Raw genomic sequence first — 25588 nt, forward strand, 5'->3', positions numbered from 1 at the left:
ACGTCAATGTGGACCAAAGAAAAGGAGAGTACTGTGTACTTTTACAACGCACGAGAAACATCGCCGCATCGCCGACGGTTTCTATGTGCCCGTGCGGGACCCAATGAGGCTTCGCCTTGTGAGACGGATCTCGGCTTACCAAAAGTGGGCTGCCCCTCGTCTCTTTGGAGTTAACCGCGACGAAGAGTTCCATTCTGACCGGCTCGAGCAGAAGGCCCTTCGGCCAGCCGAAACGGTGCATCGTCGATATTGCATGCAGCCATACCGTGTTGCAAGAGGAAGATCCTCACACTTTCCAGGTGCCAGGAAAAAAACAATGCGGGCGTTGATGCTCCACGATGGCAACCTCTGTCCTTCCTTCCCTTCACATTCGGATTGTTTATCTTCCCCCGGTAAGCACCGAGCAAAAGGGCACTCTGCTAAGCCGAGCCGGAAGCCAGCCTTCGGATGACCGCGTTGGGGATGGAGTCGGGAACGATGGCGTCGTGGAAATGGTTGGATGGTCCAGACCGTTCTCTGCTTCTTTCTCAAGTTGCTGCAGTTCTAAGTGGTTTAAAACCTCCGTCGCTGCCCAAGGTCTCTCCGCGTTGACCAGAGCAAAGCTTGGCATTCGGAGAACAGAGATGCCCCAACTACAGTCGAAGGGAAGTCGGGCATTCCCGGGCATCAAAGTTATCGGTGATTCTGCTGGAGACGAGGACATGATGATGTTGTCTCCAATCTCTGGGATGAAGTTAATGCTGTTTGGGGTGGGAGCGTGAATGCCGCGAAAATCCGAAGTCAGACAGAGTTCCAAAATGCTCCCCGAGGGGGACGAAATCCATGGGACGGATAAGATTGGGATAAATGCTTAAGAAGTTACTCCGAAATAGTCCGCAGGTCATCATCGCGCATTTGAGGTGAGAACGGACCAGGAGCCCACCACACGAAGACGACAGACAATGCAGGCGGTGTCCGTCTCGTCGGCAACCCTCCAGAATCCCCAAACGGTAATAGCCGCAACCGCCCCAGCCCACCTAGGCCAATCATCGGCCTTGATACGATGCAGGTCTCACGCACCAATTCATGACTTCTCTCACCAGGCGAGGGCAATTGAGACACCGACCGGGTGGTAGGAGGGAATCGGGACGACGGGTTCCGCCACCGTTCACGGTCGCCGCTGCCGCATTTTTTATCTCAACTACTTTTAAAGCAGCGACTCGGGGTCCTTTCCTCGTCACATTTGTCCTTCCTCAGGCGAACACAAAAGCGGCTTCGTGCTTAGCCGTTGCTCGAACCGCATGCGCCTTCCCGGCTTAATCAAGCAGGCTCGAGCACTCCTCATTTTTTCTTCGTTCTTCTCCGGCCGTCTGCAGGGGAAAGGAGCCAGTTTCTGCGGTCGAGGACTGCACAAGTGGCCTGACTCCTCCCATACCTAAGGAACTGCACCGATTTGGTCACAACCCGGCGCAACACGGCACCGCTTAGGACCAAGCGATGCAACCCTACGCTTTCAACTCTTCGCCATGGAAACGTGACAGCATTGGCAGCGTGGACAGCAAGCAGACCAGGCCGGTTGGTCTGTGAAGTCCCTTCCCGGCAATCTCGACGACCCTGCCATCACCAGCCCCGTTGCCATGCACGTCATGCCCCGTCGAGAGTGGGGAATGAGGATGGAGGGCGATCGCTCTTGGTGCCTCACTGTGCCGTAGACTCGCATCTGAGCAACCTCGTGCATCAGACGGCGATGCTGTTGCTGAGCTTCGGCCGTTGCGGTGGCTCGCTGGCCAGCACTTCGCCGGACTGTGACAAAGCAGACACTCTAGCTCCAAGTGAAGATGCTGAAACCTTGGACGAGAGGAACGAAAAGAACGTTACTCGAAAGTCCAAAGTCTACTCTTTATTTGACTCGGTTTCTTTTATTTGATTTATTTTGCTCTGAAGTTTTTTTTTTTGGTTTCTTCTTTTTCTCAGTTTTCTTTTACTTCTTTCTCTTTTCTTGATTTCTCTGGTACCCAGACAAGAAGCCTCACACCGTTCCATTTTTAGCCCCTCCTTCAGACTGTCACCTGCCTGGGCATGTGACGGGGAATTGGCGCCAGGATGGACGGGAGGATGGGCCAGGCGTTTCCCTCTTCTGGCACGAGGAGTCCTCATGTCTCAGACAGCCTTGCTCGCGTCCAGGGCTCAAGCCAACCATTTTGCTGAGCGAGGCACCATTTGCCCCGATGGACCATGTCAAAGAAGCCAACACGCCGCAAGCCCCTTCCCCAATGAAGAGAGGGCATCGCACCACAGACCACCGTTATCTTCTCCTGCCCCGAGGAGCTGGGAAGCACACGGTCCTTATGCGAGTGATCTCAGGCTCTGGTTCGTCACACCAGTAGCGCGGCTCGGCCTTGACCAGAACCATGGAACCTTGTCTCGATGCCACAGAACAGTTTCATGCTCCCCGGGAGATCACAATAAGCAAAGGGTCCGAAAGCTGACATCAAGAAACACCCACCCGGTCCCAGGCCGATACCAAGTAGGTTGGTACAGGCCTGTGGTTCCGGAGAGCATGGGAATTTGCCCGACCGGTATGGTATTGTCCAATTCACCGGATACATGTTACGAATACATCCACGACTGCGTTTCCGGTGTCTCCGGCGTCTCCGCGCGAACCCGACGACAAAAACGCCATTGGCTACCCGTAAAGCAGCGCCACGGCCGGCCCCTAGTCAACCCGACGACACGGTTCTTTCACCCCGGATTTTACGCAGGGCGGCGTTGCGCCATCAGCCTCGTCCCTCCCAAGAACCGATCACCAACGCGAAGCCATCTCACGCCCGGACACTCTCACCTCGAGGGAAGCGATAGTGGTCACTCACTTTGTTCGGCTGCCCATTGTGCTTCGCCGCCAGGACCCATGTCAACCACACATTTTTGGATGACATGACAAGCAAGTCACAATCGTTGGCCAGCCCCCTTTGCAAATTGACGACCCCAGGTAATATCCCACAATCACACTGTGTAATCGTGCATTATCTCTTTCTCTTTCTCTCCGAGTGATATCCCTCTCTCTTTGGTGCGATTGCCTGCCGCTCAGCGTGGATCTTGCAGAAAAGCGCCATCGATAGCGTCGCATCAAGAGCAGCAACATGGTGAAAAGCAAGCATGCCGCACGGGTAACCGAGCATGCCTTCGCTTCGGGGCAGCGCAGGCGCGAGCTAACTGGAGAGAGGACGACCAGACAAAGGACAAGAACAAGAAAATTGACGGAGAAAGCCACCAACTCATCTGGGCTTGGCTTCTTGGCTCCCCCAAGTTGGCCCGCTCGACCCGCTCCTACCATCGCCAAGACATCCTTGCTGCTCTTGGCAAATGCGGAGGCAGCTGGAAGAGGGTTTGGTGAGGGGCACAGGGGGAGGGGAACACAGGGGAACTCCTGCGTAGTGTAAATACATCATGTACTTGTAAAAGGTATTGAACGGCACACGCACTGTGCATCCTGCAACCACCACAATCTTGTCGACGCCTGACACTAACTAACGACCAAGGTCCTGCCGTCTTGCGCGCTGCTATCTGGGCGGTGATCGGCCGGGACGTTGTGGGTATGTCTGTCCGTACATACATACACTGCATACATACATGGATGAACCCCGGAATTACCAGGGCTGGCTGTGGTGTGCGTGTGGGGGAGGGGTTACTTTGATGCTTCTGTGACGGACGGGCCATGGAATGGGGGGGTTTCGGGGATTGTGAGTGAGTTAAACTGTCTCCAGCTCTGGCGAGACATGTGTGTCCGTCGTCGTCTGTCCTATACGACATGACATGGGAATAATGCGGCGGTGTCTCTGGCTTGCGCTATCAATCCGCCATCCACCCCACCAACAACTAGCTTTTGGCCTTTTTGTTTCAATATTGGCCTGAGCCCCTCCGTCCAATACCCAGCTGAACAAGGGCTATCTGCCTATCCGTCTCTGAGACATGCAAGGGGGGGGGGGAAGCCAGTGCTCGTTTTGAGCGGCGGCGACGGCGACGGCGTGGTGTGCTTGCTCAGGGGGAAACCCCCGGAGGGTTTCCCAATGCCAATAGCTCTGTTCTCGGCCGGTCTGGTGTGGCTTGATGTTTTGGTGTGGCAGACCCGGCGGAGATCACGGGTTGGGGATCGGGCTAGATCGGGCGTGCGAGGGTGGTTTGCTCGCGTTGTGATGGGTGGTCTCCTGATTCTGACGTCGGGAAGTGACGGGATGGGGGTGTTGTTTTCCCTGATTTCTTGCCGTGTTAGATGGGCTTGTCGGTTTGTTTGGCTTGTCGTTTTTGTCTTGGGACTACACCACCAAACCACCACCACCACCACCTTGGGCGGCGCGATTCACGGCGGCGATAATGCAGGCTTGTGGATACGAAGGAGGGAGCCGGACATTGCGCGGCCGGGAAAACTTGGCAGCGGCTCGGGCTTCTGCCCCCCAACGCAACACCCTCCGGCCTGCACGGCGCAGATCACCCGGCTGAGCCAAGTGGTATCCTGACAACCCTCTCCGCGTCAACTGCCGCTGATCTCGGGCATATCGGGGGAGGGGGCCGCTCCGTGATCGGGGTTGTCGTCGTCATGGTTTTTCTTATTATTCTCTTTTGTGATATTTTGGGCTGGAGATGTGTACCGGTTACCTTGGCCCTCGACTTCGTAATGATCCGGTGGTGAACCCCGTCTCCCCGCACTTGGAGTAGTAGTAGTGGTCCGGGGATTCTTCCCCTTTCCCATCATGCACGCGCCACTCCCGCCGATACGACGTGACGGTTCCTCCCTAATTTTAACGTCGGACGTACACAGTAATGTTGTAGTATCCCATCACCAGGTTACAGTCAGCCAGGTCAGGAGCGCAAAGAAGAGGGATTAATAATGTCATGAATTTGGCCGTATGAGCAATCTGACGGCGAATGGTTGTGTGTGTACTCTACATGTGTGCAAATCGCGAAGAAGGGGGGTGTTATCTAGGGGGAGAAAGGCAAGCAAGGTCCTGTAGCAACTCCCAAAGCCAGTCGCTTTTCCCGTACCCGGAGACCCAGGGCAGGCCTCCCTGGCGGAGAGAGGTTCTCTCCGCCGGTTGGCATCACTAGGCAAGCGATGGGTTCCAGTGTACCGCCATCTCTGCCATCTCGTCCCATGAACCATGCGCCCGTCCATCCCAAGAGCCATCGTCGGCCCGAACCCCAGATGCGGTGATTCCCCAAACGGAAAACAAACGAGAATCCCAAAGAACAGTGACCCAAAAAGGGTGTGATCCTGAATCCCTGGTCATCCGACCCAGCTGCCATCTAGGAGCTAGGTCCCAAGAGGACCGAACCCAAACCCAAATGCGAGTCCTTCCCCCTCGCGGTCCTGTCCCACTGGCGATCTCCCATCGCCAGTGTTGCGCCGAATTAAATCCTCGGCCGGGATCCATGTCCCAGCCTCCAAAAAAAACCCAAAATTTCTCTCTCCCCCCTGCGGGCGGCTTTCACAACCCGCCACCCTCCCACCCCCTCCGCTACCCATCTAGTAGCGCATCACCAAGACGCCCGCCTTCAGGATATTCCTGATCCCGATGGTCATCCCCTGGTCATTCCTGACCGTGACCGCGGGCGTGGCGCAGAAGCGCACGCGGGCGTGCTCGTTCTGCAGGGCCACGCCCACGCTCACCCCGCCGGCACCACCACCACCACCACCACCAGCAGCAGCCCCGCCGATGGGGACATAGTCCAGCGGCTCGTGGGTCTCGGCCGCGAAGCGGGTGCCCGCGTCGTTCCACACGTACTGGAACGTCAATCGCGACTGGAAGAGCTTGGTCGACAGCTCCCAGGCGCTGGTGGTGATGCCGAAGAGGTCGTAGAAGGCCTCGTTGGCGATGTTGGTTTGCGTCGGGGGCACCGGGGCCGGCGGGAGGCCGTCGGAGGTGCCGTCGTGGGAGGTGGGGGGCGGTGCGGGGGCGGTCTTGCGCAGCCGGGTGAGGAAGGGCCCGATCATGGTCTTGAGGTATTGGTGGTGCTGCGTCAGCTTGAAGTTTTTGAAGGCGGCCGCGTTGCTGCCGGAGGTCATTTCGCTGATGAGTTGGGCACGGCGGTCGATTAGGGTTTGGCGGTCGTAGGCTTTGGAGGCTGGAGAAAGAGAGGGGTGGTTAGTTATTGGGGGGTGTTGGTGGGTAAGAGGGGGGAGGGGAGGCTGGGAGGAGACACTCACGATCCATCTTCTTCAGACGCATCTCCAGCTTCTCCATCTCCTCGTCAACATCCTCTGAGTAGTCCTTCCAGCCCTCGGAACTGCAGATGAAGACCATGACGTGCTGCAGGATGAGGCGCTGCATGAGGTAGGGACGGGAGTCGCGGTTGTTGAGCAGGCGCATGGCGTTCTCGCCACGTGTCTGCTCATGGTTGACGTAGCAGATCTTGCAGATGTAGTCCCAGAGCTGGCCGTTGGCCTCGGATTGGAGCTGCCGCTTCCACTCCTCATTCATGGGCGGCAGATCATCAAAGTAGGACGCGCAGAAGCCGTAGATCAGCGCGAAGAGCGACTGGAACTCGTCGGCCCAGGACAGGAGCAAGTCGGAGCCTTCGAGGTCCGCCCTGACGAGCGAGCCCGGCGTGGCCCGCTTCCGCTCCTTGGGACTGCCCGTCTCGGTGATCATGGTAGTGGGCGCCCTCGGGTTCCGTCTAGGGCCGGATGCCGGGCGGATGGGGGGGACGCTTGATTGGCGGCTGACCGCGGCGTAGCCGACGCCCGAACGGCCGCTGGTGGCCGTGGTGTTGGACGGGCGGCGCTGGTGAAGAGCGTGGCCGCCGTGGTAGACAACAGGCCCGGAGTGCGATTGGGGGATAGGCTGGAAGGGAGAATATCCGACGAAGGGGCCACCATGGCTCTGAGGGACGCCGCTGTAGTAGAACCCGCTGGCGTTGATATTACCAAGGGCACCGCTGCCCGAGCGGTCCATGCTGGGGTGGGCATTGGCAATATGAGAGCTGCTCGAGTGGAGACTAGGAGGGGGCGCCCTGATACTCGAGGCATAAGATTGCTCGGTCGGGGGCAAAGCAAAGGTTTGACCGCTGAGCGGGGTCGAAGAACGGGCGAGTGTATCTAGAGCAGCAGCTCGGTCCTGAGGCTCGCTGTGGACGTTGAGCCACAGATTCCGTTTGCCGTTGACTTGTTCCTGGAGAATCTGGTGTTTGTTGTTAGTAAACAATGTTTTAGTGAAAACAAAACAAATAGCCGAGTGAGACGGAAGGAAAGTACTTACCGTCCGAGTCATCTCATTCTGGCGCAGTTGCTCCTTGAGAAACTGTGATTCGCTATTAGCTACTCCTCCACTTCAAAGAACATGAGATGAGTGGCATACTTGAATAGTCCTCACGTCCTCGTCGCTGCGCCCGGCAATGGAGGACAGGGTTTTCTCGGCGTTCTGCGAGCGTGACTTCCAATCTCTAAGATCGGCCTCGAGGTTGCGGATGGTAGACTCGAGGGTGCGGACGCGTTCCTGCTCAGTAAGCGCCTTCTTGAGCTCGGCAGTTAGGCGGTCGACGGCCTGATTCATCTTGACCGTGTTACTTATGAGCTCTTGCACGTCATAGTCGAATGACTTGAGGAACTCGGGCGGAATCGCATTCTGGGCATGCATGCCCTGGCGAAGGCCCCAGACGCGCGCCTGCAGTTTGCAAATCTGGTCGCGATGAGTCTGATGTCGATAGTTGTTAGTATATGTGGATGGAAGAAGAGAAGGAACGGGTTAATTGAGATGGGCTTGGACGACTTTACCTTTTGGAAGGGATGGAGATTATCCTCTTCCGCGTTGAGGCTCATGACCTGCATAGCGCTGATGAACGAATGGGTAGTAGAGCCCGGGATGAGAGAGCGACTATGCGGCTGGGAAGAAGCCGATGTAGAAGAAGGAGCAAGCATGGGAAGGCTGCCTTGACGCTGCGAAGAAATGGCGGGGCCCGGATAGGCGGACAAGCTGAGAGAGGGTGCGACACCATCGGCCGAGGTGGCAGTCGGGTGCGCGAATGCTTTGGCCGCAGCCCGCAAAGTCGACTTGGAGAATGACCGACGCGGCTTGATCGGCGCTGGGGTCTCAATCGCCTGGTCCGACGGCGTTCTGGGGTCTCGCTCAGTGTCGACAGCCGACTCGACCGTGAGGTTCTTACCAATGGAATCCTCTAGTCGCGGGACAGTGGGCTGGGCGTGGGAAGGAAAATCCTTGTTTTCTGCGCGCGAGGCGCGTCTCTCCGGAGACCAGGCGTAGAGAGGCGCGCCGCCGGAGCCGACGACACTCTCGTCGTCACTGCTGGAGGAGCTGTCGCTGCCAGAACGAGAGCCAGCCATTGTTGCTTGTGTGGTGAAGTTGTTTGAAAGCGAAGAGAAGAGAGGCAAGAAGAAATACCGCGGATGGCGGAGTTGGGTTGCGAGCTTGAAAAGAGGAAACCAGAAGAGGAATTCTGGAGATGGGGGAGGAAGAAGAAAGAAGGGGAGAGAGGGAGGAGAGAGCGGGGGGATATAGAAGTGCAAGAGGCAAACGAAGAAAACCGGACGAGGAAAGGAAGAACCTCTTATTGGCTGCCTGTTTCTTTCTTGATATCCCGATAATCAGCCAGCTGGGAGGAGGGTGCCGCTTTTAGCTTGCTATGATAAGGGGCATGTGCAAGGCCAGGAGCTTGAGGGCGCCACAGCCCACTTATACTGGGTGGTAGGAGGCAGCCCTTGTGTGATGTTAGATGTCACCTTCAAGTCAACTCTGATCTTTGATGAACACCAAGACAGGAGGGACTGGTAGGAGACATAAGCCACTGGGTTGTTAAAGCTTGTGAGGATTTGAACCAGGGGGTGAGGAGTGTGGCGGGGGCCTCACGGGATGAGGATGCTGAAAAGGGAAACCAGGGGGGGGGGGTGGGAAGTGAGCGTTGGAAATCAAATTTTCAGTGGGCAGAGGAAGGCAATCTAATGAATCTAATGACCCCTGGGTACCTTAGGAAGGCATTGGGCGGGGAGTCCCAGCAGAAGGCCAAAACTCCAAGATCTTTATGGAAGCAACTGGTATTTGATTAGAATAGTGATCTTGTGGTAGGGTAGGGCTTAACCCCTTGGGCATTAGGGTAACATATCCTCATGTGAATGCTCCTAGACCGTGTGTGAGAGTGAATCGCTTGACTGTGTTGCCCCTCCTTGTCTTCAAATGTCAGACGGAACGCAGTGACCAGGGCCTATCGGCTCATCGTTATCGGAAGAGCAAGTGTCCAACTGGGCATCCTTTCTTGAAAGTTGGGGAGCGATCTTTGACCATGGCAGCCAAAGATACCCTCAACCAAGCCCCTGACCAGCAACCATCGGGGCTTTGTGACCAAAGGCAAGATGTCGTCAAAAGGAGGCCGACTTGCTCTTTGAACTCGGGTCGAGACAATGACAGTTGCTATAGCAACCTAGTCCTTCTTCCAAGTTGTCAAAATGGAGAGGGGTACAGGTTGTGGCCGCGGTAACGATGTGGTTGAAGGGGTTATATGTCTGAGTCAACTGGGGACTCCATCGCCGCCAATACTACAATCGACAATGGCCCTTCCCCAAAATATCGAGTCAGAGTGGACGAAGCTGGTAACCGTGTCCTCGGTTGCAAGACGCAAATAACAGGCGACTCAGAGCGGGAAGAAGCGGCCCAAGGCCTGGGTATGCGCGTTGTGGCAGTGGTTGGTGAGTATTATCCCCTGGCGGACAGGAAACGACAGCGTTGCTAACGGCAGATGGTGCTAGCTTATCTTCGGGAGGCACCTTGGGAGGTTTTAGGAGTCAGTGGCTGGTAAAGCCAGTGTCCAATCTTTGACCAACACCAGGTAGCAGCTGTCTTCTAGGAGTCAGCATAAGCAGCAAGGCAAAAGGAAATAATAGGAAGGGAGAAAGTATAAGAAAAGCTAAGCTGCGTGGCAAAGGGCGAGTAAGATACAGCTCATGTCGGCCAGCAAAAGCAGAGTCCTTCGGAACGGCAACAGACGATACAGCCCACACTGGGAAGAGAAGGACGATAAGAATGAAAGGGGTAATAACAACAACAAAAGGGGTAACAGCGACGGCGACGGCAACAACAACGGCAACGGGCGGTGCAGCCACGGGATGAGAGAGCAGAGAGTGTCCGGACTCACGGAGTACGGAGTTAGGACAGCCATGCCTGGTCGGAAATGGAATAAGGGGCAGTCAAAGGACAGTCCGTACTGAATACATGAAAGCTAGTGAGAGGAAATAAAGTAAGATACTGATAGTGCCAAAGCAGGCGGAACACGAAGCTGACAACACTAGTTCACAAGCAAAGAACCTCTGAGTGAAGGACGAGAAGATGGTGTGGCCCTCTATCACTCGCAGAGGCAGCAGTTGCACAGAAACGGGCTTCAAAGCAGCCCAACAGGGACTGAAAGAGGAGATATCAATGCAGAGACATGAACCCAGAATATAAAGCAGAGCCGGTGATGGAGAACAGTGCTCCAACAAGCCAAGATTTAGGGAAAAGGGAAGGCGCAAAGACAAAGAAAGGGCCGGAAAGAGTGATTCCTTACCGACGCCCGGCCGCCGAGTAGCTATCCCATCCTGGAGCCGGCTGATAGGCACTTCACAGAAGGAAACAAAGAAACAGGAATCGATAAACGTCAAACTAACATTTACCTATCTCTCTGTGTGTACATACCTGAGCCGGTAGGTCAACCCTTAAATGGGCAGCTGCCCGGGAAGTAAGGTTGACAATGAGATATCTCATCATATATAACCACTTGGTTTACGGATCAAGGGACTGCCTTGCTCCTAGCCTGGTGCGGAGTGTAGGTAGAACAAACAAAGGGCAGAGTGTGGAAGAATGGTACATGCTACCTACTTAGTGATATCTCGGTGGATGAACACCTTATTGGCAAGGAACAAAACATGTGGAGATGGCACCTAGGCAGGCTACGTTAGCCCTTCACGTGCATCCAAGTGCAGCACACGACGATAACAAGGGTAAAGACAAGGCTCAGGCTCAAACTCTATATTTCGAAACTACCTAGAAGAATTAAGCAAGTGGTCATACACAGAGGGACCGCTTCACCTCTGACGGCAGAACCGCCATCCTCTGCTGATGCGAGTCTGTTTTGCCTAGCTACAAAATCAGCAACGCCAACGCTAGACGGGAGGCTTCATGATCGCGGTATTGCCGAAATCGTAAAGCCGGAATATTGGTCGAAAACGGAGCGGAAGGCTGGAGCGGTTCTGCGGGCGGAAATCAGTGGGATATCGACGGTGCCTACCCAGGCCGCTATGGTGGTCAAGACGGGAGTGATGCTGGCGAAAACGACGTCGGCTCCTAAACTTTTGGGAAATAATCCAACCAATATCGACATCGAAAATCGAGATCGTGGCGTGTAACGAAGCCCTTGTACGGCATGGCTGAACGGGAGTCTAATGCCATGTCAGCACCTGTCTGGGGGGGACCTTGTGGGGAAGGGTAACTGACCTTTGTGGAATTCCTATGCAGATAGCAGGGGCCCGTGATTAGTGTCTTAGATCGCCTTGGTGCGAGAGAACAAACTGCTGTAGACCGCGTCCACAACCGGAGCAGCAGTGATCATCCGTCCGTCAAAGTAACGACCGTTGAGGCCCTTGATGGCGTTCTCTCCGCCAGAGACCTTATCGAACTTGAGGTAGATGTCGCCTTGGGAATTGGGGTCGAGAGAGATGTGAACGACGTGACCGTATTTCTCCTCGGCTTCTTGCCGGACTTCGTCTTCCAGCTCCTTGGCCCAGTCGTCGCCCACTTGCCTGGCGGATGTTAGCGATCCTGCTTCTGATGGTGGGGAGTAGAAGACATACTCAGCAGGGTCAAACATGTTGCGGAGCACCACGCAACGACTCGCCATGCTGACATTGACGGGGAGGGGCTTCGTCTCGGTCTTGGGCTTGAGAATCTGTCGCTCGGGTTGGCCGTTGGTTGGCTCGTCAGTTCTTGCCAGCTTCCGCATGAGGGCGTCTCGGCTGTAGTTATTAAAGTTGACGCCAGCGACGTCGGTATCGTCCAGGGCACTAGCGCCCGTACCCTTCTCGTTGTCTCGGCCGCCGGCGCGGTCAAAGTTGGACGCCTGGGGACCTCGGCCCCCGGCTCCGGAGAATGAGGATCCCTGGAACTGTTGATTCTGATTCTGGCCTTGGAATCCCCGTAAGAGGTTGGCAGTTGACTCTGGGGTGAACTTATCGTTTCCAAGCCCAACACGAATGGGACGACCGGCCAGGTCGAAACCGTTCATCTTTTCAAGCGCCTCACGGGCCTGGCCAGCATCGCGGAACCTGTGCAAATGTTAAGAAATGACCTAGCGGCAAGGGGAAAGGCGGATACGTACTGGACAAAACCGTAGCCTCGGCTGCGACCGCTGTCGTCCTTCTGGAGCTGTACAAACTCGAGCTCACCAAAGGGCTCAAACACGTTTTGGAGGTCTGTTTCCGTGATACTAAAATGGATGTTGCCGACATAGAGCCTGTGGAAAGGGACCGAGTTGGGGTGGCCGGACGATTCCGAGTTCCGGACTTGACGGTTCTTTTCGGCTTCGGTGGGTTGAACAATGACGGGAATACCTAGGAGTTTCTGACCGGTGAGCTGGAGGGCGGCCGCAACGGATTCTTCACCCTTGAACTCGACGTAGCCAACACTAGAGGGAGGGTCAGTTTTGATGCAATCAGCGACGAGCAGAAGAGGAGACGTACCCTTTAGACCTGTTGCTAACACGGTCCTTTACGATCTGAGCTTCGGCAACGGGGCCAACCTTTTCGAAGAATTCCTTCAACTCGCGGGTACGGAGGCGAGCGGCCAGCTGCTGGACGAAGACAGTGCGGCGATCGCGCTCGTCTCCGGTCGGTGAAGTATCGCGGGGAGTGCTGTTTCTGGCGGCACGGTGTTCTTCTTCGCGGCGGCGATACCCGCGATCGTCGCGGTCGCGACGGTCTTCTCCGGGCGGGCGGTAGTAGCGATTGGGCGAGCGGGAGCGAGAGCGGCCACCGCGACCGCGGTTGCTTCCACGGTAGTAGTCTCCGTCGGTTCTATGACGACGTGAGTGTCGGCCAGAATCACGGCTCCGGCTCCGACGCCTACTCTTGTGGCTTCCGGCCTCACTCCTCGGGGTATTCCGCCCGCTGGACGAGTTTCGGTGGCGACCGGCGCTACGATCTCGGCGGCGATGGCCGCGGTCTCGGTCTCGGTCTCGGTCGCCATCTCGGCTGCGGTCACGGCTGCGTCGGTCTCTATCGCGCTCGCGATCCCGGTCGTACTCGCTGCGGCTTCCGGTCTGGGGTGAGTCGCCATTAGCGGTGGTAACCTTGCCGGTCTGCTCCTTGGAGGAAGCAGTCGAGTCAAGGAGGGCTTCCACGTCCAGGCCTGACATTTTTGGCAACTGGTTCAATGACTCAATCAACCACTATTTCTTGTTTGCACTGTAAAGTCTCTGGGGTGCAATTATGGAAGCTGGAACGTGTCGCGATATTTGCAACTTGGCGAGTGAAATTGGTCGGTCGACGGATGCCTGAAAGAGGAGAGAGGCAAGCGGCAATGGCAAATGGGCACAATGGAATCGAAATGATGTGTCACGTGAGAAATTCGCGCTAAGTGCAAGTGAAAGTCTGTGTGGGTACCGTGTGGACACAGTATAGCGCACGGTTCGCAGGTCACCATTTCTCGTGGAACTTGGGCAATCATATCATGACTTGCTTGCACAGATTATTGTGACGAGACAGGTATGTCATCCAAATCTCGCGATATTAACATTATGTATTGTAAGAACAATGATATCAACAGTCCAGTGGGAGGAAACTAAATCCCTGAAGACGTAATATCCCTCACTTCCCTAAAACCGAGAACCCAGACGCTCGGTGGCCGCCTGCAGAGGAGAGAGAAGAATGGAGCCCGTCGGAGCTTCAGCGAGAATAACTGCTCGGAGATGTCGTGATGTGTACGTGCCCGCCTCATTACAAGATATATGTACCGAGCCCCAATCATTAACTCATGTATTCCAATCCATCTAAATCTTCTTGGGCTTCGTCACAAGCTCAGTGCCGAAAACCTTGTCCCAGAGGGGGCTTGTGACGCCAAAGCCATTCTCGTAATCCAGGAAGTGGTGTTCGAGGTGGTACTTCTTGAGCTGCTTCCACCACAGCGGGAGGTTTTGGTGGTGCAGGAAATAGTGTGTCATGTCGTAGCAGATGTAGCCGAAGACACCGCCGCAATAGGCAGCTGTCCCCATGTACCAGTCCCAGAAGAAAATGCCGTGTGCCACCTTCCAGAACGGGAGGGCCAACGCAACGAAAAGAGTTGGCGGCATGACTAGGCGGTACTTGTCCATGGGGAGGTAATGGTGGATGCCGTGAAGCGTGAAGTGGAGGGTAATGCCAACCCGGTTATCGGGGAGGTAACTGAGAAGGATTAGCAGGCGGGAGGCTGGTGTGTGGGAAGAATGTGACTCACTCATCCAAGTGGAACAAGAACCGATGCATAATGTACTCGATGAGTGTCCAGGCGAACAAGCCAAATGCGAAGCAGCCAGCTTCCCCGAGGGGGCTGGTGAACCCTGGGCTGGCAATGTAGAGGCCGTAGGAGACACACGGCAGCCACAGCGTCGGGACCACCCACCACGCCGTCTTAGTGAGAGGCTCGAGGAAGTTGCCAAACAAAGGGGCCGACTCTCCACCCTTGTAGTGTCGCGGCCGGTGAACCTGGTCGAGGTAGAAGTCTTTGGAGAAGCCGCCAAACCAGACTTGCGGGAACAACGGTCGGCTTAGGTCGAGAAACTTGTGTGTCTTGTAATCGGAAGAGATGTCGGTATCCTTGCTCAGGTCCTCCTCGCAGGACATGCCCGTCCTGGGATGCACATAAGTGCCGTTCGCGCCATTCGATTCCCCATTGGCCATGCCATTGCCATTCCCAACCTCTGCCTTTCCGTTGGCAGACCCGTTGGCGGGAGCGAGGAATCCGATGTGTGAGTCTTCGAGAACCTCGTAGGCCGCTTGGGAATGTTCGTGTGACGCCTCGTCCTCGAGGATGTCCTTGATGTCCTTGCCGGCGTACTCGAGCACCAGTTCGCCGCCGCCGGGGTGCGCATCGATGAAATCGGTCACGTCGTAGACATTCTTCCCCAAGGTGACATAACAAGACTTGGCCGAGTTATGCGCCTCGACCTCGGCGAGGGTGAAAGTTGGGAGTGTTCGGCCAGGCATACTGGTGATTCCCATTTCAGGGCAGTCGAACTCGATCGAGATGGAGGTTCTGGCATGCGCTTATGCCCGGCAGTTTAGGGATACGGAGCAGGTCGAAGAGGGAAAGCAACAAGTGTTGCTGGGACCAGCGCAAATGTAAAGTCAAAAAGGAGAAGTCAAACAAAACTCGGACGAAAAGAAAACTCCAGGCCGCTCCCAGTCAGGGGAGGAACGAACGAGTCCCGACTGTTGCGGAATAGGCGGGATCAGATTTGGGCCAGGGGTCCAAGAAAAGCGCGAATCAGAAACGCGAAATCTTTCGGATCCGCGTGAAACCGCATCGAATGACAATGGCGTTACTGCCGGTACGTAAGCTCGCCAAGCTTTGCGGAAGCTGAATCACCCTAGTTAACGGGCAATTTGGAAATCGTCCGATTTGGGCTCCGTATCGGGTTCGTTCCGCAACCGGGATCCGAAGAATTGGAAAGAGAAAACGACGGAGCCCGGGAGACGATGGCTGTTGTGCTACTCTCACAAAAAAAAAAAAAAAAATGGCACTAAATCAGACACAAGCTTGAGTGGCTGGCTATATTATGTACGAAGCACAACCCAAGCATGAGAGTGGGTTGAAGTAACCTGGCAGTTTCACGTTGGTCCTGTAAATATGGACTGTACGGAATATGTCGTTACAGAAGCGCATCGTGCGTTGAAACATCTTGACTCTGCCATGCAAGTATGCAACAAGAAGTTTTCAAAATAAAGCATGCTAATATCGGTAATCGTTCTAGCAGAATTGACCGAACAGCTTCCGAATCTTGGCACCTCGGTTTGCTGAGCGCGTGCGAGCATGGCGGGGGTTCAGCTGCCCCTCCTTGAACCCTCGTCAGGCTTTCTCTTGAGCTGGAGAGAACAAAGGGTTGTATTCTTAAAAGCTTAAACGAAAGATCGGATATTTTTACCTGCTACTGGAGGCATGGAGAGATACTTTGAGTGGCTATGAAGTGTTATTATTGTTATGTGTTCAGCATCAAAGGGAGGCGGCCTTTGCAGGCAATAATAGAGAAGAAAAGAAGAAGGTTGGATCTGACGTAAAGGAATCTCGGCTCTTGGCGCCTCGAGACCACCAGCAGCATCCCTCCAGCGTTTCCAGTTTCCAGGCTATCACATAATTCAGCTGAGACTGTGTAGGGACTTCAAGAGAGGCCGCCATCTGTGGGTTACTCCGAGTTTGCCATCTAACCGTCTACGACTCGGACTTGTCATTCGAATTTCATTCCTGCAGCCTGTGACCGACTTCCGGGAAAGGAACCGTCGAATCCCATTCCGCAGCGCAACCAGGATTTTCGGCTATTTTTCTTCTTTTTTTCTGATAAACACAATCAAAACATTATGGCGAACTTTAGGCCGGGCTGGGGCAATGCGCTCTTGGTCGTTGCCTTTACTGCCTTGTGGTTTTTCCTGGAAAAAGCGGCAGCGTTCGGCGCCGGCAACATTCCCTCTATCGCCCAAGTCGAGGGTCACAATTGGAGACATGGAGGTTTGTGATGATAGGCTTATCTTGCCGGCGCATGGCTGACGCTTTGCCCTAAAGATATTGAGGATATGCTCAAGACGGTCGCCTTTCTTCACGGCAAGAAATGGACGACCATGATGATCGGGCGCGTTTACTTTGGCAACTGGCTGAGAGATTACTCCCAAGCCATCGATGTCGGCAGTTTGAAGGGCATCAACGCGGCCACTATCCGAATCATTGTGAGTCCCTCACGACAAGCTTAAGCTTCATGGCCAACTTGTTGACGTGCCAGGTCTGGGTGCTCTCCTTCATGGCCAACGGCTATGCGACGGAGGAGTTTGAGGTTACCGAGGAGCGGCTGGGTGTCTACCGACCCGAGGAGCACATCGATAACCCACGTGGATATGCTGACGACAAAGATGCCCGTGAATATGATCCCCGCCTGCGAGGTCCCATCAACCCCAGAGAGCTCGAGATTGATCCTCGCACTGGGATGAAGAACTACATCGCCAACGAGAGCGGCGGTTGGGCCACGAGTGCCGGTTATCTGCGCTGGAGCTTCGCCCGCAGCATCCACTTTGCCCGCGTCTATACCAGCGGAGCCGGTGGCACGTCTGGCAAGGAGGCCGACCTGTGCGAAGCTCTGCGGTGCCTCGGCCAGGCCCTGCACTGCATGGAGGTAGGTCTTACCGTGGGCGGCAGAGTGACAGACGACGGACTGACCGCGGCTAGGACTGGGGCGCTCACACCAACTACTGCGAGCTGGCCCTCATCGAGCTGGGCCACCACAGCGTCTTCCCTCACTGTGGCAGCGCAACCCAGATCCACCTGAACGGGAAATCGGTCTATCCTCTTGTTACTGGTACGTAAATAGGGGCAGGGCAATAAGCGTGCCATGTGAGTCGGAACTGATGGAATCTACAGGCACTTTTGGAGCTGTGGACTTCTTGCACTCGGTTCTCGGGTAAGCCTGTCTGATTCCCATCCGCCCATCCTAGGTACACTAACCCAAACCAGCGAGGCCACCGACCACTTCACCCAGTCCGAAGTCGACGAGATCGACATCGCCCTCAAAAACGCCGAGCAGGCCAACAACTCCAGCAGCGGCCAGCGGGGCTTCTTCGGATCCGGCTCGGGTGGCGGCGGCGATTTCATTTCCATGCTGGGCCAGCTCCCTGGCGTCGGCGATGGTTTCGCTTCGCAAGCTAGGGATCTCAAGGCTGCGTCCGCTGCCCAGGAGAGGGAGAACGCGCGCGACGCCAGTAACGCAAACATTATGCCCGGGATGAGCCCCAACTTCGACCCGGTCAAGGTATCGGGACAGATCTACCCGATCATGCAGTTCCGCGATAGGATCGTGCGGTCCATCAACAACATGATCTCCAAGGTTCCGGGGCTGGAGAGCCTGCTTGAGCACATCAGCGAGACGCTGACCGCCTTTATCCTCGGCCTGTTGGCACCCTTTGTGCGGCCCATCATCAACCAGGTCAGCAAGGCGCTCAAGGAGGGCTCGTCGGGCCTGATTGCCACAAGCGCCCAGCAGCAGTTCGAGCCCTGGAGCAACCCGCGCTGTTCCGACCCGACCCACTCGATGCTATCCAAGGACCACTTCACCAACATCCTCAACTCGTGCGGCGGCCGTGTGTCCGTGACCATCCTGCAATACGTCGTCCCGTAAGTTTCCTTCTGTCTCCGTCCCTCTTGTAGTCTCCTAACCTCCCCTTGACACGCAGACGCATCATGTACGCGTGGGAGAACCCCGGCGTGCCCGTAGACGAGGTGCTCGACGACATACTGCGCGCGTTCCACCACCCAGCGGCGCGCAACGACCAGATCGAGATCCAGCGCGAGATGTTCGAGACGGTGCGCAAGTGGGCCCAGGAGACGCCCTACCGCAGCCGCCTCGACCACATGCTGTCATCCGAGTCAGTCAAGAACCACAAAAACCACGTCCTCAGCGGCGAGGCCGGCTCGCGCTCCGTCTCGGGCGGCGGCGGCCACCCGGGGGGCTGTGGCCACGGCTCCGACGGCGGGCACGGCAAGCCGGCCGGGTCGCTGTGGTCGCACATCCAGAGCGTGAACCGCGACGCGCGCGAGCTCGGACGCGAGCCCAGGCTGCGGGTGGCGGCGGGCACCACGCGCCGCCGGCCGATGCACGGCCAGGCGGCGGACGTACTACTCGGGCAGCGGCCCGCAGACGCCGCAGTCGTATGCGGGCACCCCCGGGTCGGGGGGCTACGCAGCCAGCTACGGGCACCCGACGCCGGCCTCCCCGCGCAGCCCCCGTATCGGCGCGCACCAGGGGTATCCGGCCCCAGGGGGGTTATGGACAGCAGCACCACCAGCACCAGCCGCCGCCGCCGCAGCCGCAGTACGGCGGTCACCCCCAGGGCGGTGCGTATGGTCAGCCGCCGCAGCCGGAGGGCCTACCCCTCCACACAGCCAGCAGCCGCCTTCGTGGGGAGGTCATTACCCGCGGTATTAGGGCGGGAGAAACGGGTGGGTGAAGTGTGAGGAAGTGTTATGTAGTAGGAAGGGGCTTGTTTGGATTGTATTTGGGGTATGGTATTTTGTCGTCCATAGTTCAGATTTCAGACCGGTTTTACAGAGACGGACGCCCGTCGTGAGGATTTGCAAAAATCTAGTCTAGCCACCCATCCGCCCAAACGCCGTCCGTCCCCGCTCCCTGTCTGTGCCTTGAGCGTCTTTTTATTCTTGCCCAAAATGAGTCTGGCCCCCCTGTGCTATGCAGTACCCAACGCAATGCCGTCGCCAACCGACTAACCCACCACAACTACCTTACAGTACAAAAGAGAAAAGCAGACGGTTCTGTGCATAGTATGATAACGTTCTGAACAACAACAAAAGCAATAACAACCAACCCGCCAAATTAGCAAGTAAAAACAGTAAGGCAAGAGAAAAAGGGAGAAAAGAAAAACAGAGAGCCAGAAAGCCAGAAAGCCAAAAAGATCGTCACCACCACCACCACCACCACCACCACCACCACCGCACTACCTCCCCCTCCTCCTCGGATCCGCCGCCTCAGCCCTCCTCATCTCCCTCACCTCCCTGGTCCCCAAGCTCCCCACGCCACCCTCACTCCTCCTCTCCCACCCCCCGAGCCTCACCACCAAGCACGTCGCATTATCCCCATCCGCCGACACCTCGGTCGCATACTCGACCACCTTCCTTGCCCCCTCCTCCGGCGTGGCCGCCTCCTTCACCACATCCACGATCTCCTGATCCCCCAGCGACCCACTGACCCCATCGCTGACCAGCACCAGGAAGGCAAACTCGGCCGGGCGTAGCGCCACGCGCACGACGTCCGGCTCGGCCGACACGCCGATGCGCTTGCTCTGCATGTCGCCAAAGGCGCGGCTGTTGGCCAGGCCCTGGATGCGCTCCTCGCCGAAGGAGTCCGTGACGACCGAGGTGGTGACGTAGCGGCGCAGGCGGCGCGACTCGGCGGGCGAGGACGGGTGGTGGTCCGAGGTGAGCGGGAGCGGGCGGCCCGTGGCCGTCTCGCAGAGGAGGACGCGCGTGTCGCCGACGTGGGCGACGACAAGTGTGGAGTGCGCGGCCGGGTGCCAGAATGGGGACGGGGTGGGGGTGGAGAATGAGGGGCTCCGAGGCGGTGGACCCGCCTTTGAAACGTGCGGGCCCGCCGATGCCGTGGCCGGAGGGAGGGAGGTGCGGGGAGCCGAGGATTTCGTCTTCGTTGAGGGGGATGTCGGAGATGTAGGGGTCGTCGGGGTCGGGTTTGCGCGCTTGGGCGGTGACGAAGTCGAGGTCGGCGCGGAGGAAGGCGTAGATGAGGACCGATTCGAGAGATGGGAGAGACGGTTGAGAGAGTTGTTGGGAGGTGTGTGTGGCGGGGTCGGAGAGGGAGGATGGCGGATCGGATAGGGAGGAGGAGGAGGGGTCGCGCATGGACGGGGCCATGGGGGCGGTGAAGTAGTTGGGGCGAAAGCGGCGGAAGTAACCGCCGATGGTGCGCTTGTATTCGGCGAGGAGCGAGGATTGTAGCCGGAGCCCTTCCAAGCCGGCGTCGGCGGTGGCGTCTTGACTTTGACCTTGGGTTTCGCCCGGGAATTGTGGTGCGGGATCCCGCTGGCCAAATATGGTTTCCGGATCCCTCATCGAGTCGGGAGCCCCGGGGTCCCTCTTGAGACTGCTCTCTAGCCCAAACTCGGCAGCGGCCTCCTCGATGTACCCGTGCAACTCCTCCCGTAAGAATTGGCTACACTCGCTGCCGCCGTGGCCATCGAAGACGCCAAAGTAGAAGATCTGCGGATCCCCTAGGGCGCTGTCGGCGCTGGTGCCCTCTCCGGCTGTTTTTGCGGCCTGGTGGCGCACCAAACTGACGGGCACTCTCTTTGCAAAAGCGGGAATGCGAATGGTGCCGGCCTGGTTTGTATCCTCGTTGTAGCAGCGCTGTCCGCGGGACTCGGAGACGCCGAAGTGGTGCTTGGCGCTTCGGAGCGGTATTCGGACGACTGTCAGGTCGCGGCTGGGCATGTTCGGAGGCGCCACGGCCGGAGCGGACCCCGGCGCCGGGGTGTGGGGTGTCGAGGCGGACCTGGGTAGCTTATGACCGGGGCCGGCTGACGACCGGGAGTCCGGGTGTAATGACGACGAAGGTAGGTGGGTCACGAAGTAATTGTGGAAGCCTCGCTTGAAAGAGTGGCTGATCAATGGCTGGCTGTGCTGGCCGCGAAAATCCGTCATAACTCGGAGAGGCGTGGCCGATGTTTGCGCCGGGGCCGGAGCCGGGGCTCGGAGGGGCCGTCGCGATCGGGCGGCTCGTAGTGCGCATGCCGACATGCTAGGGTTTCTTGTGTGTGTTGTCTGGTGGACGTGAAATAAGGTCGCGACATAGCCCACGAAGGCATCTAGTAGGGTTTCTGGTTGGGCTCGACTCGCTCGTCTTGTAGTTCGGGGAAAGCTGGAAGAAGGGGTCCGACGACGGAAGGAGGGCATTGCTCAGGCGACCAATTCATGCAAGTTCCCGACCAGTAGTAGTACGAATCGTACGGAGCAGCTGGGTAGTCGTAAATCCACCGCCATGGCACGGCAGGAAGTTTGGTGGCACGTGTATTGCTAGCTTGCTAGGGCTGAGATTGACGTCGACGTTGGCGTTGGTATGGCTCGGGTTATTGGTTGGGGTGTTTCCAGGTTATTATGTTGAGGCAGTGTGTTGTCCCCCCGCCGTCGTCGCCAACACCCGCACTCGCCGCCGCTTGGCCAAATCCAAGAAATACGGTTTGGGCAGCGATTGGTGGAAGCCCGTCAGTGTGTTCTTGGCAATCAGGGGCCAGCCAAACTGCTGCCCCTAATCGAACCCTGAGTTTACGATGCTCACAGCGGAGCAAGAACGTCATTTCAACATTTTACAAGTAACAGTTTCAGTAACATTCCTGACATTCTAAGCATTCCCTAACCCTGAATAGTTCCGTGGTGGGGGATCTTGGCTGCCTGACTTTAACTTCTTAACCCAGCAACATAACGCAACAACTCACTTGTCGATTATGTTCGGATTCACTCCATTTCCATAGTGGACTGGAAGACTAGGCTACTTCGAGGTTGCCAACGCCGGGGATCCGAAGCTATACCACCCCCCAAGATCTACCTGCATGATCACCACCACACAAAATGGACGACGCGGCAGATGGCCAGGATGGCGAATCGGCCGATCTGGCCACCAAGCTAGGGTTTCCGATCGTTGACATCGTACCTGATGGAGACATCTTGCTGGATGTCACCTTTGAAACGTCCAAGGAGACCCTGAAAGCGGCGAGGAAGGCGGCAAAACCGAGACCCGGACAAAAGGTGACTCCGCCGGTCTTCAAGGCCAGGAACCGAGTCGGGTACAGAGTGCAACTCTCTGCTCTGAAGCAGAACTCAAAGTATTTTGACAACCTGCTCAGCGATACGAGGTTCGCTGAGGCCAGGTCGATAGAGGAAAGCTTCCAGAGGCTCTCGCTCAAGAATGTGAAACCGTCCGAGGCAGACGCCGGCGATCTTCCCCTGGTGAAAATCCACGAGGATGACGAGGCAACCCGGTCGGCCGGTCATAACTCGGTCTTTGAAGACCTCTTGCGGATTCTGCATAGAAAACAGTCTACCGCGAAAGCCGTGACGATGCAGCATTTGGCCGTGCTAGCCCTGCTTGCTGACCGGTTTAACTGTATCGCCATCGTATCCAGGTATCTAAACGCCTTGAAGTACAAATGGCCCGCTACGCAGACCCGGGTATCCCGAGACGACGGTCCTACCTTGTCCAGGGCAACCGAAGAAACTCTCCGTCAGAAGATCTTGGTTGCCTGGCTGCTCGACCAACCTCCCAAGCTGCAAGTTGCCACCCGCGAGCTCATCATGTATGGTTCACGAAGATGGAGTGAGTACTTGGACGAGGAGCAAGAGGAAAGCTACGCCGCAGCATGGTGGGATTTACCCGACGACCTTGAGCGTAAGGCTTCCAGCCCTCGTCTCTCACCCACCACGCACTAACCCCCCTGCTAGAAGAACTCCACCACCGCCGCGAACGCATCCTCACCACCATCGCCTCCATCCAAACCCACTTCCTCGGACTCTACACCTCGCGCACACGCCAGTGCAAGCTGGGCTACGACTCCTCGGCAAGCTGCGACTCCTACCAACTCGGCGAGATGATCAAATTCCTGTGCTCGCGCAACCTGCTCTTCCTAACCTCCTTCACCCCCTCCCCCTTCCTATCCCCTTCTATCTCATCCTCCACCCTTCCAGAGACCCCTGACATCAGCACCACCGACATCGGCTCCATCCTCGCCACCCTCAAGCAATGCCCGGCCTACCAGATCGACAAGAACCACACGCACTGTGGCCTGCGGGCGCGCGCCCTCCCCGCCGTCGAGTACGTGCAGGCGATGCTGGCATCAGGGGCTGTGGCCATTGCGCGGCCGGCGTGGGTGCGCGATCGGGAAGGGGCCGCGTGGCGGTCCTCTCTAGGCGTGGAGGGGGGCCACGATGGGGATGGGAAGAGGGAAAGGAAGGTGTTTCGGTTTACGAGGGGGTTGGCGACGGATCAAAGGCTGAGGATGGAGGGGGCTATGGCGGTGGATCGGTCGGCGAGAGCGCTGTTTACAGCGGATGAGTGGGATTGGTCGACGGAGGATAGGGATGAGACGAGGGGGGTGGAGTTTGGACGATGGCCGGCTGCCAGGTGATATCACCAAGCATCTGCAGACAGTCCCGAAAGAAATGCTCATGTATCCACATTCTTGGGCCATATCTAAGCCAACAATCTTCAGACTCCCTTTTGCGGTATTCCTGGTCTACACCGAAACCAGAGTCACCTCGCCCCTCGCTTTCGTCTTGCCCTCAGACGACTCGCCTGCCTGACTTGCAGACTTCTGGCTGCTCTCCTCTGGTTCTGAGTCTGCCGCCGGCAACTGCGAGTCCTTGCGCTTCATCAACGGCCAGTGGCCCTTGACCTCGCGGTACCTCATGACGAGGAACGACACGATCACACAGAGCCAGTACAGGTTGTATGAGATGACGGAGCCATAGGTGGCCGAGTTGGTCCACCCGAAGATGGCGTTGAAGAAACCCCAGCCGCTACCGCCGTCGAAGTTTGGGCTGCAGCACTGCACATGGTCAGCTTAGTTTGTAGGTGGGAGACGCGGAGAAAACCTACGTTGACATGCCACACGGACTGGTCAATATCATACGATCCCGGACCCATACCAAGCTCTGCAGCATCGGCTCCTATCAGTTCTTGCCAAGTGTGCTGCTCAAAGGCCCACACAGCTCGCGAAAAGAGGCCGGCAGCGACAAGGTAGAGCAGACATGTCGAGATGACCAAAAACAACTGCAGTTTGGCCGTAGAACCGCCCCTGCACGGTACCCAATCAGCACCACCCACCAATTCCTTCCACCAGGGAGATACTCACTTGTAGAGTCCAAACCCAACCAGCGCCCCGGCAGCGAGTCCCACAACCACAGCCAGCGGCACTGCGCTCGCGGGCGCCGAAAAGGTCACGCCGGCAATAAACACCACCGCCTCGATCCCCTCCCTCAAAACAGTCACAAACGGCAGCACAAACATCACATACCTCTCCATCCACCTCTTCACCCGCCCACCCACACCCACACCCAACCCCCCTTTCTCCCCCTCCCCATCCCCACTCTGACCACCACCCCCCCGCACCCCTTCCCTCCATAACCCCCGCCAACTTAACCCGCCACTTATCCTGCATCTTGCCGATGCGCAGCAGGGCCGCGCCCACCACACTGATGATGACACATGCGACCAGGGAGAAGGCGCCCTCGAAGCGCAGCTCGGATGCCTCCCAGGTGTTGGCGCCGGCCGTGTAGAAGACGGCGATGAGGGCGGCGGCGACGATGAGGGTCAGGAGAAGGCCGAGGACGGTGCCGAGCCAGATCTTTTTTTTGGGAGAGGGGGGGAGGGGATTAGTTGGTGCGTGAGGTGGTTAAGTATCAGGTGGGGGAAGGGAGGGTTACCTGGCGGACTAGCCTTTTGTGCAAGGCCTTGTCATTTTCGAGGGTTTGTTTGAGAAAGGCGAGCAGGACTGAGACGATGATGACTGTCTCGAGGGCTTCGCGGAAGGTGACGAGGAAGATGGGGACGGAAAAGACGTCGGGCATTTTTGGTGCCTTTTTTTTTTTTTCTTTTTTTCTTTTTTTCTTGCTTCTCCTTGTGTGTTGATGTTGGGTGGTGTTCAAGGAGGGAGGCTGTGGGTGAAGAAAGAGGGAAGCGCGGTTATCTGATCGGCGATGAATCTACGGATCAGATAACGGATTGCGAAGGCGCCGGGGGGGTGGGGTGGGTGCTTCACTTGAGTGTCACGAGCCTATCGGTTGATCTCAGGGTGCCGAACAAGAACTTCTTCGTGACTCTTTCCCGC

General features: G+C 57.0%; 8 protein-coding genes across 8 annotated transcripts; 2 read left to right on the forward strand and 6 right to left on the reverse strand.

The window, feature by feature from the left end:
- Positions 1 to 4292: 4292 nt before the first annotated feature.
- Positions 4293 to 4871, reverse strand: CHGG_08207 (uncharacterized protein; the record flags this gene model as incomplete). The annotated part of the gene is made up of 2 exons (XM_001225862.1): positions 4293 to 4548; positions 4792 to 4871. The coding sequence occupies 2 exons, from the start codon at positions 4869 to 4871 to the stop codon at positions 4293 to 4295; spliced, it is 336 nt and encodes a 111-aa protein (XP_001225863.1).
- Positions 4872 to 5500: 629 nt separating this feature from the next.
- Positions 5501 to 8314, reverse strand: CHGG_08208 (uncharacterized protein; the record flags this gene model as incomplete). The annotated part of the gene is made up of 5 exons (XM_001225863.1): positions 5501 to 6099; positions 6182 to 7154; positions 7233 to 7274; positions 7332 to 7667; positions 7748 to 8314. The coding sequence occupies 5 exons, from the start codon at positions 8312 to 8314 to the stop codon at positions 5501 to 5503; spliced, it is 2517 nt and encodes an 838-aa protein (XP_001225864.1).
- A 3182-nt stretch (positions 8315 to 11496) lies between these two features.
- On the reverse strand, positions 11497 to 13365 carry CHGG_08209 (uncharacterized protein; the record flags this gene model as incomplete). The annotated part of the gene is made up of 3 exons (XM_001225864.1): positions 11497 to 12277; positions 12331 to 12636; positions 12692 to 13365. 3 exons carry the CDS (start codon positions 13363 to 13365, stop codon positions 11497 to 11499), a joined length of 1761 nt encoding a protein of 586 aa, XP_001225865.1.
- Positions 13366 to 13998: 633 nt separating this feature from the next.
- On the reverse strand, positions 13999 to 15190 carry CHGG_08210 (uncharacterized protein; the record flags this gene model as incomplete). The annotated part of the gene is made up of 2 exons (XM_001225865.1): positions 13999 to 14389; positions 14442 to 15190. The coding sequence occupies 2 exons, from the start codon at positions 15188 to 15190 to the stop codon at positions 13999 to 14001; spliced, it is 1140 nt and encodes a 379-aa protein (XP_001225866.1).
- A 1368-nt stretch (positions 15191 to 16558) lies between these two features.
- On the forward strand, positions 16559 to 19196 carry CHGG_08211 (uncharacterized protein; the record flags this gene model as incomplete). Its single annotated transcript, XM_001225866.1, has 7 exons — positions 16559 to 16706; positions 16761 to 16921; positions 16975 to 17361; positions 17415 to 17544; positions 17607 to 17646; positions 17700 to 18356; positions 18416 to 19196. 7 exons carry the CDS (start codon positions 16559 to 16561, stop codon positions 19194 to 19196), a joined length of 2304 nt encoding a protein of 767 aa, XP_001225867.1.
- Positions 19197 to 19693: 497 nt separating this feature from the next.
- CHGG_08212 (uncharacterized protein) lies at positions 19694 to 21506 on the reverse strand (the record flags this gene model as incomplete). The annotated part of the gene is made up of 2 exons (XM_001225867.1): positions 19694 to 20060; positions 20323 to 21506. The coding sequence occupies 2 exons, from the start codon at positions 21504 to 21506 to the stop codon at positions 19694 to 19696; spliced, it is 1551 nt and encodes a 516-aa protein (XP_001225868.1).
- Positions 21507 to 22334: 828 nt separating this feature from the next.
- CHGG_08213 (uncharacterized protein) lies at positions 22335 to 23887 on the forward strand (the record flags this gene model as incomplete). The annotated part of the gene is made up of 2 exons (XM_001225868.1): positions 22335 to 23151; positions 23205 to 23887. 2 exons carry the CDS (start codon positions 22335 to 22337, stop codon positions 23885 to 23887), a joined length of 1500 nt encoding a protein of 499 aa, XP_001225869.1.
- Positions 23888 to 23995: 108 nt separating this feature from the next.
- On the reverse strand, positions 23996 to 25328 carry CHGG_08214 (uncharacterized protein; the record flags this gene model as incomplete). Its single annotated transcript, XM_001225869.1, has 4 exons — positions 23996 to 24307; positions 24358 to 24531; positions 24776 to 25105; positions 25185 to 25328. 4 exons carry the CDS (start codon positions 25326 to 25328, stop codon positions 23996 to 23998), a joined length of 960 nt encoding a protein of 319 aa, XP_001225870.1.
- Positions 25329 to 25588: the final 260 nt, after the last annotated feature.

Source organism: Chaetomium globosum, genomic scaffold (assembly GCF_000143365.1).
Source record: "Chaetomium globosum CBS 148.51 scaffold_5 genomic scaffold, whole genome shotgun sequence".
Lineage (NCBI taxonomy): Eukaryota > Fungi > Ascomycota > Sordariomycetes > Sordariales > Chaetomiaceae > Chaetomium > Chaetomium globosum.